This window comes from Sorex araneus, chromosome 5, assembly GCF_027595985.1.
Source record: "Sorex araneus isolate mSorAra2 chromosome 5, mSorAra2.pri, whole genome shotgun sequence".
In the NCBI taxonomy this organism is placed as follows: Eukaryota; Metazoa; Chordata; class Mammalia; order Eulipotyphla; family Soricidae; genus Sorex; species Sorex araneus.
Window position 1 is genome coordinate 144,721,077 of NC_073306.1, and position 17,506 is coordinate 144,738,582.

Consider the following 17,506-nt stretch of genomic DNA (forward strand, 5'->3'; position numbering starts at 1 on the left):
CTGAGTTCCAGGGCGTCGGACACGTGGGAACAGGCCTGCGTCCCCTCACTGGGGATGGCCAGGGCCGCCTCCCCGCTGGTGCTCAGCAGCACGCGTGAGAGTGGGTGGCTGGCCCCGTCCACATGGGCATCCCCAGAGAATGTCAGGGCTCGGGTCTTCCTCACAGACCCCCACACTGGGTGGGTGACTGGCCCGGGGTTGGGGGTGCTGGCCAGGGAGTGGGCAGTGGGCCTGCGCCCTGACAGTGCAGCTTGGAACAGCCCCCAAGCATGCAACAGGCCGGGCAGCAGGTGGCATAGTTGGGCCCGGTGCCAGCCTGCTCGAGCGTCAGGGCAGCAGCCGTGCCTGGCACGCTTGAAGCTGGGGCACTAGAGCGGCCGCGATGGCCAGCTGGGGTGGGGGTCCTTCGAGCCAGGTGGGTGTGGGCGGTGCTGGTCCTTGTGAAGCGTTAGCCAGCTTGCCTCCACGTCTGGGACGTGGGCCGCTCCCCTCCTCGTCCAGGGGTCCCCACGCACCCCTTCCTGCATGGTTTCCTGTTTGGGGGGGTGGATTGCACCGCACTGGCTACAGGGTGCAGGGGACCATATGTGGTACCGAGGATCAAACTCGGGTCATCCAGACCAGGCAAGCACCCACCCCCCGCCTGTGCTGTGGCTCTGGCCCCCCGTCACCCGCCTGCCCCTTTCCTCCCCCAGGCTGAGCTCGGGCGGGAGATCCACGCTCTGGCGTCGGCCGGCAAGCCCCTAGCCTCGTGGACGGCCCAGCGGGGTATCCAGGAGTGCCGGGAAGCCTGTGGGGGACACGGCTACCTGTCCAGTACGTGTGCAGGGGCCAGCGCCTTCTGGCCGGCGGTGGACTCAGGCTGTGGAGAGCAGAGCAAAGTCCTTCTCTCCTCCGTGCCGTCACTGGCGAGTGGCTCAGTTCTGCACGGACCCGCCTACTCGGGCCAGTCGGGCTGATGCTGGCTGTGGCGGCCCCGGCAGCCAAGGACGCCACCCCACAGCAGCCCCCACATTGGGGTGGGGTGCAGGGGGGAGCAGCGGCAGTGGAGATGCAGTGGGGATGGGGTGCAGGGGGATACAGCAGTGGAGGGTATAGCGGGAGTACAGGGGGCGTGGGGGCGTGGGGGCGGGGCTCATTAGGGGTCGGGTGTAGGGAAGTGGGTGCGGGAGGGTGGAGCCCGAGCAGGAGTGCAGGAGTGGGGTGGGGTGGGGACAGCAAGGCCAGGGGAGCAGCAGGTCAGGTGACGTTCGGGCCAGCGTGGCAGCCCTGCCGACTGACCAACCCCCATGGCAGTGAACCGTCTGGGTGCCCTGCGCGATGACAACGACCCCAACTGCACGTACGAGGGTGACAACAGCGTCCTGCTGCAGCAGACCAGCCAGTTCCTGCTCAGCCTCCTGGAGCGCGGCGCCCGCGGTGAGGCCGACGGGGCCAGGGAGCAGCCAGCTCTGGGCGGGGGCTCCGCACTCACCTCGGGCCGTGGTTCCAGGTAGCGCGTGCTGGCAGAGCCCCCTGGGCTCCGTGGACTTCCTGCAGGCATACCCTGACATCCTGGGCCGGACTGCCACCTGCCCCAGCACCCAGGACTGCATGGATTCCTCAGGTAGTGCTCCTGTCCCCTCGGGGGCCATGGAGGTGCCCGGGGCTGCAGTGGCCATTTGTCTCCTCCAAGGCGGGGCAGGAGCTGCGTGTCTGCCCTTCACCGAGGCACTGTGGACGCCACCCCACAGCAGCCCCCGAAGCACGCTGGCCAGCAGCGCCTCGTGTTCCTGTGCTCCCGGGTGCCCGGGGCCAGGCCTGGGGAGAGAGGATATGGGCCCCAGGCTGCTGCAGGCTCCGCTGTCCCTCCTGCCAACCCGGGGGCAGAGGTGGCCCTGGACACCAGCTGACCAAGCATGGCAGGGGTGAATTTGTCTCAGCAGGTCTGGCACCCGCCACCTCCATGGTGGTACCTGTGGCCCACAGGACAGCAGGGTAGAGGCTGGGAACCCGTCACTGCTGGCCATGCCTGGCAGGCGCTGGGAAGTTCCTGCTGCGCCATAAAGTAGTGCTCACAGCTGCACACATGAGTCAGCATGCAGTCATGACTCAGCATAGGCAGCATGGCTCAGCACTCTCACCATGACTGCACACCATGACTCAACACTCTCACCATGACTCAGCCCACCATGACTTGGCACTCTCACCATGACTCAGCCCACCATGACTCGGCACTTTCACCATGACTGCACACCATGACTCGGCACTCTCACCATGACTTGGCATACACCATGACTCAGCATTCTTACCATGACTTGACATTAACAGCTTGGCTCAGTTTCCACAACCATGACTCAGCACACGTGTCATGTCTCAGTACCTATGCCACGACTCAGCACACATGCCTTGTCTCAGTACACACGCTGTGGCTCAGAGCACATGCCAGGAAGCGCACCATGGCTCAGCATATTGGCCCAAGGCAGCGCAGCACGGACCTGCACCAGCCCTTGCAAGGGCTCCGTCCCCCAGTGTCAGATGAGCCACTGCGCCCTGTTTTCTGTCTCGTGTGAAGCCGCCCTAGCAGCCTACGAGTGGCTGGTGTGTCACCTGCTCCGGGCCAGTTCGCAGCAGCTGGAGCGGGAACGGAGGTCGGGCCGCAGCGACTTCGACGCCAGGAACAACTGCCAGGTGCGCCTGGGTCTGCCCCCGCGTCCCGGGTCTCGGGCTGTCCCTAGCGCCGCTGTGTGGCCCCAGCCCTGACCTCAGTGTGGCATCAGGCTGCTGCCGCTCGCCTGCTCGCTCACTCGAGCTATGGGTGCCAGCCCAAAGGCGCCGAGAGGCTGGGAACCGCGGTTTGCCGGTGCCGGCAGGCCAGGCGTGAGCGGCCCCCAGTCACGCTGTGCCTCCCTGTCCGAGTCACCGAGTCCTGGCCCGGTCCAGCCCACAGCCAGGTGCCGCGGAGTCAGGGCGTGGCAGGTGGCTCCTGTGGCAGGTTTGAGGGATGGCACCCACCAATGTGTCCGCCAGGGCTGGGGCCCTGAGCCCTTGTCGCGGGACCTTGGAGCTGGAGGCGTGGGGAGAGACCGGGCCAGACAGCGTCCCCACCACTGCTGCCATGGCAGGGCCACTGCTGCACTCGTCCTCGCTGCAGGCCATAGCAGGGACGGGGCTGGGGACAGGCCCCACGGGAAGGAGCAGTGGGAGGGGCAGGGGCTGTCCTCACTGCTCACCGGGCGCTGTCGCGCGGCTGTTTCCCCCGGGGCCGTGCCCCATACCCTGCCCAGCCACGCTATCCCCGTGCCCTGCCCAGCTGCCTGTCCCCGTGCCCTGCCCAGCTGTCCTGTCCCCGTGCCCTGCCCAGCTGCCTGTCCCCGTGCCCTGCCCAGCTGTCCTGTCCCCCTGCCCTGCCCAGCTGTCCTGTCCCCCTGCCCTGCCCAGCTGTCCTGTCCCCCTGCCCTGCCCAGCTGTCCTGTCCCCGTGGCCTGCCCAGCTGTCCTGTCCCCGTGGCCTGCCCAGCTGTCCTGTCCCCGTGGCCTGGCCCAGCTGTCCTGTCCCCGTGGCCTGCCCAGCTGTCCTGCCCCCGTGCCCTGCCCAGCTGTCCTGTCCCCGTGGCCTGGCCCAGCTGTCTTGTCCCCGTGCCCTGCCCAGCTGTCCTGTCCCCATGCCCTGCCCAGCTGTCCTGTCCCCGTGGCCTGGCCCAGCTGTCTTGTCCCCGTGCCCTGCCCAGCTGTCCTGTCCCCGTGCCCTGCACAGCTGCTCTGTGCCCTGCCCAGCTGCGCTGTCCCCATGTCCTGCCCAGGTGTACCACTGCCGGCCCCTGGCTCTGGCCTTCCTGGAGCTCACGGTCCTGCGGCGGTTCCGAGAACACACACAGCGGCCCGAGGTGCCGGCCGGGCTGCGGCCGGTGCTGGGGCGTCTCTGCGCACTCTACGGCCTGTGGTCCCTGAGCCAGCACATGGCGCTGCTGTACCGAGGTGAGCCCTGGCCTGGCCCCTGCTCCCTCCTGGTGACCTCTGACTGCCAGGACTGAGTGGGGGACGGACCCTGCCGTGCGCGTGCTCCTGGCCTAGGCTCCAGCCCCCCATGATGGCACTATGCTTGCAGGGGGCTACTTCTCGGACCCCCGGGCGGGGCAGGTAGTGGAAGGCTCCATCCTGGACCTGTGCACCCAGGTGAGTGCGGGGCATCCCCTGGGTCCCCTAGGAGACGGCATCGACACGCCAAGCCAGCCCCTCTTCGTGCTTGTCCGGTGGCCGTCATGCGATGGGGTACGGGTGGTAGCGGCCGTGGCCATTGTGCTCAGAGGCGCTAAGGAGGGTCCCTCTGCAGTGGCGGGGTTGCCGATGACCCTCGCCCTGGCAGGCACCACCGCTCTGGTGTCAGGGCCCAGGAGGAACTCAGACAGCAGCGCGGTCAGCCGGGAGGGCCTGGCGCCGGGGTCTCCTGCTGCATGCACTGGGGCTGCCGAGCGTGGTCCCCCCCACCCCTGGGGCCCCGCCCGTGGCTCAGCCCACCTTGGTTCCCCACAGCTGAAGGATGACGCGGTGGCCCTGGTCGACGCGATCGCCCCTCCTGACTTTGTCCTGGCTGCCCCCATTGCCAGAGCCGACGGGGAGGTGAGGGTGCTCGCGGCTGGTGGAGGGGCTCAGCAGGTGTGGGGGCAGTCGGGGGCAGCAGGGGCTGTGTCCTGGCCAGGGTTGGGGTGCTGTCAGGTGGGTTCCCACAGTGAGGGGTACACGGGGCGGGGAGGGGGGGTGCTGCCTGCCAGCCGCCCTCTTTCTGGGACGGGGCAGGGACTGGACCAGCAGTTCTTCCGGCCACCCCGCCCCACCCCGCCTTTCCCGGGGCTCCCCGACACCCCAGGCTGCCCAGTGCCCCTCTCCCCTCGGCTGCCCGCCTGCCTGCCTCCGCCGGGCTCCGGGGTGAAGGTTCCCTTGTAAGTGCCGGTGGGGACAGGGCTGAGCTGGCCGGCCGCGGGGCAGGTGCGGGAAGGCAGCTGCAGACGAGTGGGGCGCGGGCCTCTGCGTGCCACCTCGTGCCCACCCGCCACCCTGTCCCGCAGCTCTACAAGAACCTGTGGGGGGCCGTGCTGCAGCAGCCGGGCGTGCTGGAGCGGCCCGCCTGGTGGCGCGAGTTCTCCGTGCACAAGCCCGCCATGGGCAGCCTGAGGCCCAAGCTGTAGCCGCCGTCAGCCGTCCGGCGAGGAGACCAGGCCAGCACTCGGAGGCTCTGATGACGCCTGGCGGGAAGGGCCGGGCCACTGTGCAGACCCTCCGGTGCCCTGCCCCGCCTGGCCTTTGGGTCTGCAGAGCGTCGGCCACTCGGGCCCTCCTGGTCAGTGCTCTGCTGCTCAGCGCCCAAAGATTCAGAAGGAAAACGCAGACCCGTCCCCTTGCTTTCTTGTCGGGAAGTGGTGCCACCGGGACGGTTCTCACAATGGGGACATGTGTCAGGCTGCACTGCTGACAGCGAGACTGGTCTGGTCACAGCCCCCTCCATGGCCAGCTCTCAGTGACCGGGACACTGGCCAGCTCTGAGTGACCGGCACACGGGCCCCTCTCTGAGTGACCGGCACACGGGCCCCTCTCTGAGTGACCGGCACACGGGCCCCTCTCTGAGTGACCGGCACACGGGCCCCTCTCTGAGTGGCCGGCACACGGGCCCTTCTCTGAGTGACCGGCACACGGGCCCCGCTCTGAGTGACCGGCACACGGGCCCAGTGTCCAGGTGTGGCCAGGGCCTCTGTCCCACCGTACTGGGAGCAGGTTCTGGCCCTGCCCCCGGAACCACGGCCATGAAGTGTTGGCGTCTGAGACGTGGGGCACAGCAGGTCGCGCTGCTCCAGGCCAGCCTGGCCCCTGTGTCCCCTCAGCCAGGTGCATCCCTGATGGCTGCCGCGACCCCAGGGCTTCCTGTGTGATTCGGCCACATTGCCCCCCCCCTGCACCCGGCAGCCCCCCATTCTGGGTGTGGCTGTGCCCATCAGGGGGTGTCTTGGCCTGCTTTCTGTGGATGGTGCCCCCAGTGCCCATCCTGCAGTGCCAGGCGGGCATCCAGAGGGCTGAGGACAGCAGGCGCCAGTGCCCACAGCTCAGCCTGAGCCTCTGCCCGGGCGTGTGGGCGCAAGGGTGGGAGGATGGGTGATGAGTGGGCGGCACGGGCGGGTACATGTTGGGGCTGCGGGCGAGACCCTCTCCCGACCCTCCTCCGTTTCCCTCTCTTCAGGGACTAGACAGTGCCATGAGTGAGCTCAGGCACGTGGGCCCCTCTGACTCATGGGGTGACTGGGGGGACACGGGTCCCACAGCTGTGATGGGCCCAGCCTGAGAACAGGGTGGTTGTGGGGAGAGGCCACGAGCATCTTGCCTGGCCACTGAGAGGCTGGTCTCAGCCTGAAGGCCACCTCCTCCAGGAAGCCTTCCCAGCCCTGGTTCCTTTGTCCGGGTGGAACTTGGCGACACTTAGCTCTAACATCTGTGTAGCAGACACTTCTGGACGCTCACCCCTGCCCTGCAGATGGGGGCTTGCCTCCTTTCCTCCAGTCTGATGGAGAGGAGCCAGGGTCCCAGAGCCAGGCCCTGGCCTGCCCGGACACAGGCTAGGGTTTGCAGGGTGGAGCTGGGGGTGCCCGTGGGGGGAGCAAGTGCTCCCAGCTGTTGCCAGTCACTGGGAGACAGGAAGCCAGAGCGCAGAGAGGCCTGAGCAACACCCTCCGTGTGTGGAGCGTGGGTTCCCGCTCGCTGGCTCGTGCATTTCCGGGAACACAGACGCGCTGGCCCTGGGCCCCTCCTTCCCAGTGGCCCGGCTGGGTCTGCGCCCGCTGACCCCGGGTCGCCCTGGGTCAGCCTGCAGTTAAACCCCGGCCTTGACCTCCCAGGGACCTGCCCCAGCCAGCCCGGGACCCCTTCCAATCCACAATCCAAGCTGTACTCCGATACTCCCTGGAAGCCCCCCCATCACTCCATGCCCGGTCTTCCAGCCTGCAGGCACCTCAGGTGCCCTGTCCGACCATGCCAGCTTCCCAGTATGGAGTCCCCAACCTCAGAAACTGCCCGCCCGCCCCCTGAGTCTGCAGCCTGGTTGGCTGTGTGCACATGTGCGTATGCATCCCGTGTGTCTGCTTGCATCTGTGCAATAGTATCTGCACAGTGAGTGTATCTGTGTAACAGTGCCTGTGTGTGCATGTGTGCAACAGTGTGTGTGCCTGTGTAACTGCAGCAGTGTGTATGTCTGCAACAGTGTGTCTGCATCTGCAACAGTGCATATGTGCTTGCGTGTGGACAGTGTGTGTATGTGGACAGTGCGTGTGTGCTTGTGTGTGTGTGTGGAGAGAGTGTGTGCTTGCATGTATTGTGTGGACAGTGCGTGTGTGTGGGCAGCATGCATGTGCTTGTGTGTGCACTTGAGGGTGGCAGCAGTGTGAGCCAGGACGTCCATGCGTGGGTGCCCATTCGTGCATGCATCGCTCACCTAGGACAGAGAGGCGGGTGTGCTCTGAGCGTGGCCAGAGGTGGACAGTGCGGGCCTCAGCCAGGTGCCCTGCGGCCCCCCCTGTTGTGGTGGCCTTGATCTCTGAGGGCGGGTGTTCTCCAGGGTGAAGCCAGCGCGTAGGGTCTGCTCTGTGGCACAGGGCTGGGGGTGCAGTGGGACCATCAGAGACGGAGGCCACCTTCTCCCTGGACACTTCAGAGGGCCTTTTACGGCCCCTTTGCCAATTTCTGAGTTGCTGCAACTGTTTGGCCCGAAGGAGAAACAGCTCATCAGCTTGGACTGGGAGCACTTCTGGCCGAGGAGCAGCTGAGGCTCGGCACAGAGCAGCCTGCAGGTGCGGCTGGATCCAGGCTCCTGCGGCCTGCCTCCTTGCCCTACGCCCCCGCGCCTCCCCTCTGGGCAGTTCTGAGGTTTGCCCCTGGGCTGGGGTGGGCTCTGGGCACTGCCCAGGCTGGCTCCGGGGAGCTCACCTGCCTCTTCGCATGCCCCAGCCTTCACGGTGGCTCCCACAGCAGTGCCTGCTGGAGGCGGCTCAGGCCGGGCGTGGTGGCCTCAGCTGGCCAGGAGGCCTGGAGGAGCGGACATGATGTTCCTGTCTCAGGCACTGCATGTGCCTGACCCGCCCGGCGCCAGCTGGCGGTGGGGGCCTCCCAGTGGGCAGCGGGAGGGCGCCACCCAGCTCAGCCCGCACAGAGAGCAGGGTGGGGTGTGTGTGTGTGCCTATGAGTGTGTCTGTTCTGGTGAGCGTGTATGTGCTGGAGTGTGTGTATGTGTATGATCACGTGTGTACTGGTGTGTGTGAGCGTGTGACTGGGGGTCCTGTGGGGGAACAGGCTAGTGGCCTTCTGGCCGCCCACCTCCACGAGCTCCTATCCCTCTCCCAGGCTGCAGGTGGCCTCCAGTCCCTTCCTGCTCACCCTGAGGCCCCTCTTTAAGCAGGGTCCTGCCCTCTCGGTCCAGGGGGATACCGGGGCACAGCTCTACCTCCTTCTAGCCTTGAGGCCCCACGCCTGTCACACATGAGATCAGCTGAGTCTGTTGGTGTCAGAGCACGCAGGCATCACCCCTAAAGAGGCATCCTGTCCCCTTGACCCCACCGTCCTTCTCCCTGGTCCCAACTGGGAGGACCCCAGAGGCTGTCGGGAGGCGGGGGTCCAGGAGTCCCCTGAAGCCCAGGACAGGTGGCGAGTGTGGCTTTGTCCTGTGACAGCACAGCTGGGGGTGGCCGGGTCCCCTGGCAGGAGCAGCTGGGGTACACCACGCCCCACTCACCAGCAGCCAGCCTGGGGGAGGGGACAGCAGCACCCACAGAACCCCCCGTTAATGCCCTGGGGGGTTCCCAGGGCATGATCATCCACAGGGAGCCCAGGCCCCTCGGAAGGGCCCAGAGAAGCTGAGGGCCCCGGGGTGGCAGCAGCTCCTCAGGGCCCCCTAAAGACGGGGCTGGAATCTGGCCCAGGACCTGGGGAGTCACATGGCCCCGGGACAGGGACTCACAAGGGGCACAGGTGAGAGAGTGGCCCTGGCGCAGGATGGGAGCCACCCAGAGCCTGCGCCTGCCTGTGGGGGAGTCTGGGGGGACCCCGTGGCTCACACCTCAGTGGGCAGACTGGGCTCACAGTACCTCTCCTGGGACTAAGTATGCCCTGCTCCCTTGGGATACCCCCTCCAGGCTCGTCCCCAAAGGAGAAGGAACTTGGTGGGTGCTCCAGGACTATGGGCCAGGAAGCAGGCATCAGGGACCAAGGAAATCAGCCCGAGTGTGGGAAGACTTCCTGGAGGAGGTGGCACTGGAGTCAGGCCTCAAAGTCTGGGCAGAGAAGGTGGAGTCAACCCTCCGGGCACTAGGGTTCTGTCCCTTCCACTAGAGCCTCTGTGGACCCATTTAAAAGATGGGGGGATGAAAGTCATCCATGAACAACTTTGTAACTGTATATCTCACAGCGATTTCATTTAAAAAATTAATTAAACCATTTCTCCGCGCCCGCACCCCCAGAATGACTGATGAAGAGGATGGAGCTGCTTGGGACACCGGCAGCCCACCAGCAACCTGCAGTATGTGACTTGAGAGTTTCTGCCAGGTCCCCCGTGCGGAAATCTCTCTCTCTCTCCTTCAACTTTTACCCTGGACTTTAGACAGAAACCCAGAACCGCGACCTAATGTCATCTTAGTATCAGCAGTATGTAATGGTTCCTTCTTAATGGGTCGGACTTTTGTGGGTGATCCTAACAAGAATAGTAAGTATTTTGTTGAAATATTCAAGGCAATCAAAATGGTAGCCATCTCTCTAGACTGAACTAAGCTATATCCCCACGCCGGCTGAGAAGAAATATCCTTCTTTCTCGGGAAGAAACGTGGCGTGGTGTCAAACATAGTGTGATGTCCATTAAGCAAACAGACCTGGTGGCGTGGGAATGGGAAATAAGGGGAAAAATTAGGTACATGGACCAGCGGGACACTGGTGGTATCTCGAGCCGGAGCCGATATCAGCGCAAGAGCTTTGGTTCCGGAAACTGCTTGCAGACACTCTACTAGACTATCAACTAAGCCAGAGCCCCACGCCGGCTGATGACGGGAAATAACCATCCTCTTCGGTTTTTTTTTCCCTTTGTCAGACAGCGTGGCGATTACTAAACAGGCGTGAACTCGGTGGCGCGGGGCAAGGGGGAAAAAGAAAAGTTATGTAACAAACAGCAGGACTTAATATCTCTATATGCTTAGTAATGGAGAATTATCAAATACCTCATTGGCAATAGGACTGTCTTTTTCTTTTTGGGGGGAAACCCCAGCAACGGTAGTGAGTTGTGTGTTGAAACTTGGAATGTAATCGAGATAACGGCAAATGAAGTGAAACTTATCACGTACAAGGGTGGGGACTAGGGAGGTGGGAGGGGGCGGCAGATATACTGGGGGGGTTGGGGATGGAAGATGGGCACTGGTGAAGGGAGGGGTGTTTGAATATTGTATAACTGACATAATCCTGAGAACTTTGTAACCCTCCACTTGGTGATTCAATAAAAAAAAAAATTAATTAAAAAGTTACCAGGGAAAAATAAAGGTGGAGGTCGCTGTTGAGATACATTTTGTTTAGTTTAGGGGCCACTCCCAATGATGCTCAGAGCTGACTCCTGGCTCTACACTCAGGAATCATTGCTGGTGGAGTTCAGGGGACCATACAGGATGCTGGGGATTGGACTCGGGTCGGCTGCGAGCAAGGCAGATGCCCTCCCGCTGTGGGACATTCTGTGAGACATCCTGCAGGGCAGGGACGGATGTCTCCACGGGGCCCCCCCACCTCCACAGCTCTTACAGGCAAGAACACAGCAGGAGGAGCAGCCCACTCTGGGGTTATCCCACGCATGGGGGCTCCCCACACAGCCGCCTGGGACCCACCACAGCACCGGAGTTCACTCCAGCACCTGCACAGAACCAGGCACAGGAGGGACGGACAGCAGCCCGGGGCGGGTGCCCCCGACGGCTCTGCCGGCCCGCAGCCCTTCTCTCTGCACCTCTAGTACAAGCTAGCACAGTGGGGAGGGCACAGCCTCGCACGCTGCACCCTGGGCTGGACCTCCACGCCCCACAGGGCCCCCCAGGTCTTGCCGGCAGTGAGCCCTGCGCTCAGAGCCAGGACAGCAGTGAGCTCCGAGGACGCGGTGTGCCCCACGACAGAACAAGATGCACAGGAGGCCAAGAGCTGCTTGTCCGTCCTCATGCCGAGGGGACCTCAGCTCCACACCAGCAGAGCCGCGGCAGACCCACAGGCTGCTGGGATCGGCCAAGCCCCATCCAGAGGGGCGAGGGGCAGGGTCTTGGGTGGACGGACCTGCCGACATGGGGACTGGTGCTGCTCCGGAGGGCTCCTGCCGTGACCGTGGGGCCTCCCTGCATTCTCGATGCCCGGGGGCACCCTGACTTCTCTCTCAGCACGGAGGGGGGTGTGGAGCACTCCCAGAAACACGTTCTGGTGGGGAGGCCCCCAAGCTCCTCATTCCTGCCCACGGCAAAGCACCCAGAAAATGTTCCTCAGAGGTCACAGAGCAGGGCTCCAGGACAAGGCTGTGCGTGCACCCAGAGTTCAGCGGCGTTACCAGGTCCACCCACCCTCGTTGGGGGTGGCCCTGGTGGCCCCGCACAACACCCCCGGGCCAGGCTGGGCACCCCCAGCCACAGCCAAGGCCCCTGAGCACCAGCAGCGATGCTCTGAAATCCTGCCCCCGTGGTACAGCCCGCCCGCCCCGGCCTGCCCCTGCAGAGCCAATCTCCTCACACTTGCAGGTTCCTGCCCCCCAGGACAAGGCACGTGAGTTCAGAGCGGTGTGAGTGGGTGGATGTTGGGGTCTCACTGGCTGGGTCTGGGCTCCCCATTGGACCTCTGGGGAAGAGATTTCTTGTTAGGGCGCGGGCCACCCCTGGTCAGGCTCTGAGCGACGCGGCCAGGGACTGGCCAGAACAGAACCTCCCAGACCTCCTGGGCTCCAGCAGGTCTGAGCCAGCTGATCAGCAGGCTCCTCAGCAGCACCGGAGCAGCAGGTGTGCTGGAGCCCAGACCACAGGCCCCGCCCCAGCCGCAGCCCCACCCCGCCTCCACGGCCCCGCCCCCAACCGCAGTCCCCGCCTCCAGCCGCAGCCCCTCTGCCAGCAAGCCCTGGCTTGTGGGGTCAGCCTCTGGGGCAGGCAGGCAGGCCCTGGTGAGCACAGGGCACGCGGGGATTCCCCCAGATCGTGTGCTGTGCTGTTGGAGACTACTGGGGGAGTCGGGAGAGGGCACGAGGAGGAGGAGGAGGACTGGGACGGGGTGTTGTCTGGAGAAGCTCTGAGACCTCAGGCCTCCCCTCCTGTCTCCAAAGGCTGGAGCGAGGGCCAGGAAGCCCTCCTAGCCTGCCAGGCCGCGTCGGACGCCCTGTCGCAGCGCGGGGAGCCTGCCCAGACTCACCGAGGCAGGGAGGGAGGGCTGTGGCCTATTGGAGATGACATGCAGGTGAGTGACACGTAGATCAGCCGGGAAGGGGACCCAGTTCCGGGAGTGAGCTCTGCTCAGCGGCCCCTGCTGGATCTCTGGCCTCTCTGGCCGGATCCCACCCAGCACTCCCAAAGGAGGTCGGTGGGCCCCAGGAGGGGGTGGGCTTAAGGGCAGCAGTGACATGGAGGCCCTTCGGGCTCGGGGCCTCCACCCTCCCTTCCGGGGCTTGCTCCCCACGCCCTCTCCTGCACACTCTGGGTCTGGGTCTCTCGAGCAGGCCCAGGCCAGTGGGACCCCCACCTGCCCCGTGTCCATGTCAGGGCTCTCTCCCTCTGCGTGACTCCCACACCCACCATGGGGAGATGACAGCACCCTGCCATTGAGGGGCGTGGACCCACCGTCTGCAGGACCCGGAGCACAGGCTCTGGGACACAACACATGAGGGTCCAGTGTGTAAACACACAAAAAAGAGAAAAGAGAGAGGGGGGGCACACCACACCGGGCACAGGACAGCGGCGGTGTATCTCTCCCACTGCCTGCGTTCGGTAGTCTCCAGCCACTTCCCCAACCTCGGGGAGGTTGATGGCAATGATGAGGCAGGCGAAGGAAGGAAGGAACGGAGCCAGGCTGGTTGGTCTCAGTTGCAGTTTATTCCATTCCCATCTCCATTCTCCTCTGAGTCTCCTCCTGCTTCTTCTTCCCCCGTGCTACTTCATTCTCCTTCTCCTCTGGATCTGGATCTCGATCTGGCTTCTCCAGATCTGGCACTGGGACTCGCCCCGGTACTGGCCCACTCTTTCAGCCTAGTTAAATCCCCAAGCATGAGGGGTTGGGGCTTACACATAGGTGTGGTCACCATCAATAGGGGTAAAGTTCTTTCCCTCAGGGGATGCTTCTTCTAGGACAGATTATCTTTCAGCAGGACACCCGCCCAAGAGCCGAATCCCATGGGTGTGTTTCTCCTCTCCTTGTCCAACTAACATATAAGTAATCATAATATTAATCATTTTGTATGGACATATCAAGAGATGCATTAAGCTTATAGAATTGCTTTCCTGGGGTCATCTTGATCTCAGACTACAGTGCTCAGGCCAGATTAGTCTTTCCTATCCCTAGCAGGGTCCTAGTCTCATCGTTGCTTTTGGATCCTGACATGACATGTCCATGACCAAGCTCTTAACATATAGTTAAGCATTAGGCACTTTGGCCAGGCCCATCTCGATGCCAGGGTAGCACATAACTCACAGCTTGCCCTGGGTCCGTCCCATCCCTTGTCGGGACCCTGCCTTTGGGGTGCTAGGAACTAAGGACAGCTGAGGCTTAAGTCAAGAAAGCAGATGCCCGGGAGTGAATAATATTCGAAGCCAATTAAATCCCATGTTACCAAAGCATATTAACAACTGTCTTTCTTTGTCCATACAAAAAGGACATTGCTTTAAAGTAAACTATTCAAAAGACGAGGAGAGGAGCAAGGCAATATTAACTTACAATACAAATTCACTGTCCTAGCAAGGTCTGACCTTACAAATTAACAGAGTCTGGGGCTGGAGTGATAGCACAGCGGGTAGGACGTTTGCCTTGCACGTGGCCAACCCGGGTTTGAATCCCAGCATCCCATATGGTCCCCTGAGCACTGCCAGGGTGATTCCTGAGTGCATGAGCCAGCAGAGACCCCTGTGCATCGCCGGGTGTGACCAAAAAAGAAAAAAAAATTAACAGAGTCTGATTAGGGGAAAAGCTGATTAACTGGTTGGGGAAGGGAGCATAGAAGTGATTACGGATAGACAAAGGAATGGAAGTGACTCGGGAGCACTTTGATGGGTGTGACTGATAAACCTAGGTACTGATATACCTCCTAGTGGCAAGGGGAGCAGGACATACCAATGTAGTCTAGAATTGTTTAGAGATTATTACCAGATAAAGCCAAACTCTTTGTGGCAAGGGTGAAAGGACAAACCAGTGATATCCTACAGTCCAGGAGCCCCGAGGGAGGCCCGGAGGGGTGGGGCCTTGGAGGGTGGGGCTGCTGCTGAGGCAGGACCCCAGGGTTTGCACCCGCACTGGGCATCAGCTCACGCACCCTGTGGCATCACGTGCACCCTAGTGTCTCACAGCTGCCCTGGGGGTCTCACAGCTGCCTTGGGGGTCTCACAGCTGCCCTGGGGGTCTCACAGCTGCCTTTGGGGTCTCATACCTGCCCTGGGGGTTCACACCCACCCTGGGAGGTCTCATACCCACCCTAGGGGTTCATACCTGCCCTGGGGGTCTCACACACACCCTAGGGTCTCTTACCCACCCTGGGAGTCTCACACCCACCCCGGGGGTCTCACACCTGCCCTGGAGGTCTCACACCTGCCCTAGAGGTCTCACACACACCCTAGGGTCTCTTACCCACCCTGGGAGTCTCACACCCACCCTGGGGGTCTCACACCCACCCTGGGGGTCTCACACCCGCCCTGGGGGGTCTCACACCTGCCCTGGGGGTCTCATACCTGTCCTAGAGGTCTCAAACACACCCTAGGGTCTCTTACCCACCCTGGGAGTCTCACACCCACCCTGGGGGTCTCACACATGTCTGGGGTTGTGCAGTGCCTGTGAGATCTGGTGCTGGGGTCAGAGAGCCAGGCCAGCCCCCCCGCCCCCCCCCCCCCCGGCACTGACCGTTGGATCAGGATGTCCCGATCCCAGCCCCAGGGGAGCAGGGAGGGGCTGTGGGGCCAAGAATCCCTGACCCAGGCCAGGGGCTCCCGGGGGGCCCCCCCCAGCTCCCAGCCCCGCCCACGCCCTGCGAGAGGATGTTTGTCCCACCGCAGCTGTGGACGCAGCTGTCCGCTGGCCGCCCTGTGCTCCCCAGAAGCCGCCCAAGCCCCCGCGGGCCGTCCCTCGTCGGCCTCTGCCCCTGCCCCATGGGTCTGGCTCGGGCGCCAGGGCTGCCCTCAGTCTGAGCTTCCAGGAGTTTGGGGGGCCGTGTGGCCGGCAGGGGTGCACCTGTCCCGGGGCTGACCTCTTCCTCCCCATTCGCAGCTCCCAGGCGGCGGCGGGCGGGGGCTGCAGCTGACGGTTGCACAAGGTCGGGGCGGCAGCTGGGAAAGTTGTTTTTCCCTCGAGCCTGGGGACAGCCACGCCCCAGCTCCCACCTCGGCCACACTCCTGCGGGGGATGGGGCACAGGGGGGGAGGGGGGGACATGAGCAGCTGGAGCCCAGCCCACTGTCCCCAGCAGCCCCGCACCTCCAACAACAGATTCTCCCAGAACGGCCCGAGGCCAGCAGGGGGAGCCGCAGTGCCCTGGGCTGGCACGGAGAGCCAAGATGGGCTGCCTCCCCGCTGGGGGTCCGTCCCCAGACACCGCCAGGAAGGCCCCTGAGAGGGGGGGCAGGTAACCCCGCCCGCTTCACAGCCCCAGCGCAGCCAGGGTCCACCCTTCCCTGGGACCCTTTGCCTCCATCCTGCCCAGCCCCCCCCCCACCCATTATGAAACCCCTCCTGCAAAGCTGGGCCTGCTCCACCCTGCCCTTGCCCGGGGAGCACCCCTGACCTGCCTAGGCATGCCGGGAGGTGGGGTGGGGTACAGCCCGACCTGGGAGACAGATACCCCGAGGGCGGGTCCCTGACAGGGGCTGTGTCAGGGCAGCTGTGGGCCCCTCTGGACCCCACGCGTGCCCCGGAGCCCCATGTGTCACCCACAGAGGCACAGACAGAGCCTCCCTCGGGATCGTCGAGCCCCATAAGGACCCCCCCACCCCGGGAGCAGAGGCCAGGGAGCACTGCACAGAGGGTGCCCCAGGCTGGGAGCACTGAACCTGGGGAGCCTGGGGCAGGACAGCCAGGACACAGCACTCGCCCCTCCTCTCCTGCACTTCAGGGACCTGTGGGCATAGCGGAGAGGGGCGTCCATCCTCACGTGAGGCTGCAGGCCATCGAGGAAGGCTGGGGTCAGCTTCCCTCCTCCCCACATACATGCACAGGTGCACATATGCATGCACAAATGCACACACATGTGTCACACTCTCCCTGTGCTAGCCAGGAGCCATTGGGGCCTCGGTGTTGGGGCTTGTCCTGAGCCCCTCATTCTCGGTGTGGTCAGTGGGGGGCACATCTGCAGGGTGGGATCTGTCTGGTCACTGGCACTGTTTAGCATAGTGGGGGCGGGGGGCATGGAGAAATGGGGGCAGGAGGCATGGGGAGGTGGGGGCAGGGGGCACAGGAAGGGGGGCGGGGTCAGGGGGCACGGGAAGATGGGGGTGGGGGAGTGGCACGGAAGGTGGGGGGAGGGGGCACGGGGAGGTGGGGGGAGGGGGCACGGGGAGGTGGGGGCAGGGGGCACGGGGAGGTGGGGGCAGGGGGCACGGGGAGGTGGAGGTGGGGGCACGGGGAGGTGGAGGTGGGGGCAGGGGGAGGTGGGGTGCGGCTGTGGGGTGGGGGCCCCGGTGCTTGGGTTTGGCCCCCCTGGGTGGGGGCTCAAGGCCAGTCTGTGACTCTTCCAGAAGACACGGGTGGGGGCTGGACTGGCACCTGGGGGGTGCGTGGGGCAGAGGAGGGTCCCTGCGTGTGGAAGTCTGAGGGTCTGGGTTCCCGGGCTCTGAGCGGAGCCGGGACTGTCCCCTGGGCAGCATCCACACAGGGGCTTCCTCCTGCCGCCCCAGTGCCTCCCGGGCTGTGGCCGACGCCAGCCTGGGCACCGTTTCCACGAGCGCCCGTCCTGGCCAGCTTGCGGCGGGCAGCAGGCCAGGGCTCCGGGCTGCTGGGCTCTGTGCCCGCAGACCTGTCCTGCCACTCCCCTCAACACAGGGCCTGTGTAGAGCCGCCAGGGACCCCTGACCTGGCACGCAGCCCCCAGCCCCTCCTGCCTCACCCCGTCCCTGTCTCTGCGTTTGTGCGGGAGGGTGAGTGTGCAGGGCAGCCCCACCCTGCGCGCCTCAGCCCAGCGGGAGGCTTCCCGACACCCCTCCCCAGGCCCTGGAGGCCTCCCGCACCAGCAGCGACCAAGGCGGGGCCCCCAGCGGCGGCAGGGCTGGGCGCAGGGCGCTGCCCGGGCTACTGCGCAGCACTCCCGTCCTGTGCGTCTGT

The 17,506-nt window shown here is 64.3% G+C and overlaps 1 protein-coding gene across 6 annotated transcripts in view; it reads left to right on the top strand.

Annotated features, from left to right (window-relative positions):
* Positions 1 to 10,360, top strand: part of ACOX3 (acyl-CoA oxidase 3, pristanoyl) — a 20,616-nt gene extending 10,256 nt beyond the window's left edge. For 5 of the 6 annotated variants that reach the window (XM_055138063.1, XM_055138062.1, XM_004617470.2 and 2 more), the window contains exons 11-18: positions 696 to 816; positions 1,297 to 1,419; positions 1,493 to 1,606; positions 2,555 to 2,670; positions 3,782 to 3,956; positions 4,087 to 4,154; positions 4,512 to 4,598; positions 5,045 to 10,360. In XM_055138063.1, coding sequence (XP_054994038.1) covers positions 696 to 816; positions 1,297 to 1,419; positions 1,493 to 1,606; positions 2,555 to 2,670; positions 3,782 to 3,956; positions 4,087 to 4,154; positions 4,512 to 4,598; positions 5,045 to 5,164 — 924 coding nt within the window. In that variant the 3' untranslated portion in view covers positions 5,165 to 10,360. The remainder of the gene's footprint in view (positions 1 to 695; positions 817 to 1,296; positions 1,420 to 1,492; positions 1,607 to 2,554; positions 2,671 to 3,781; positions 3,957 to 4,086; positions 4,155 to 4,511; positions 4,599 to 5,044) is intronic. The other variant, XR_008630174.1, reaches the window with a different exon arrangement.
* The last annotated feature ends 7,146 nt before the right edge of the window (positions 10,361 to 17,506 follow it).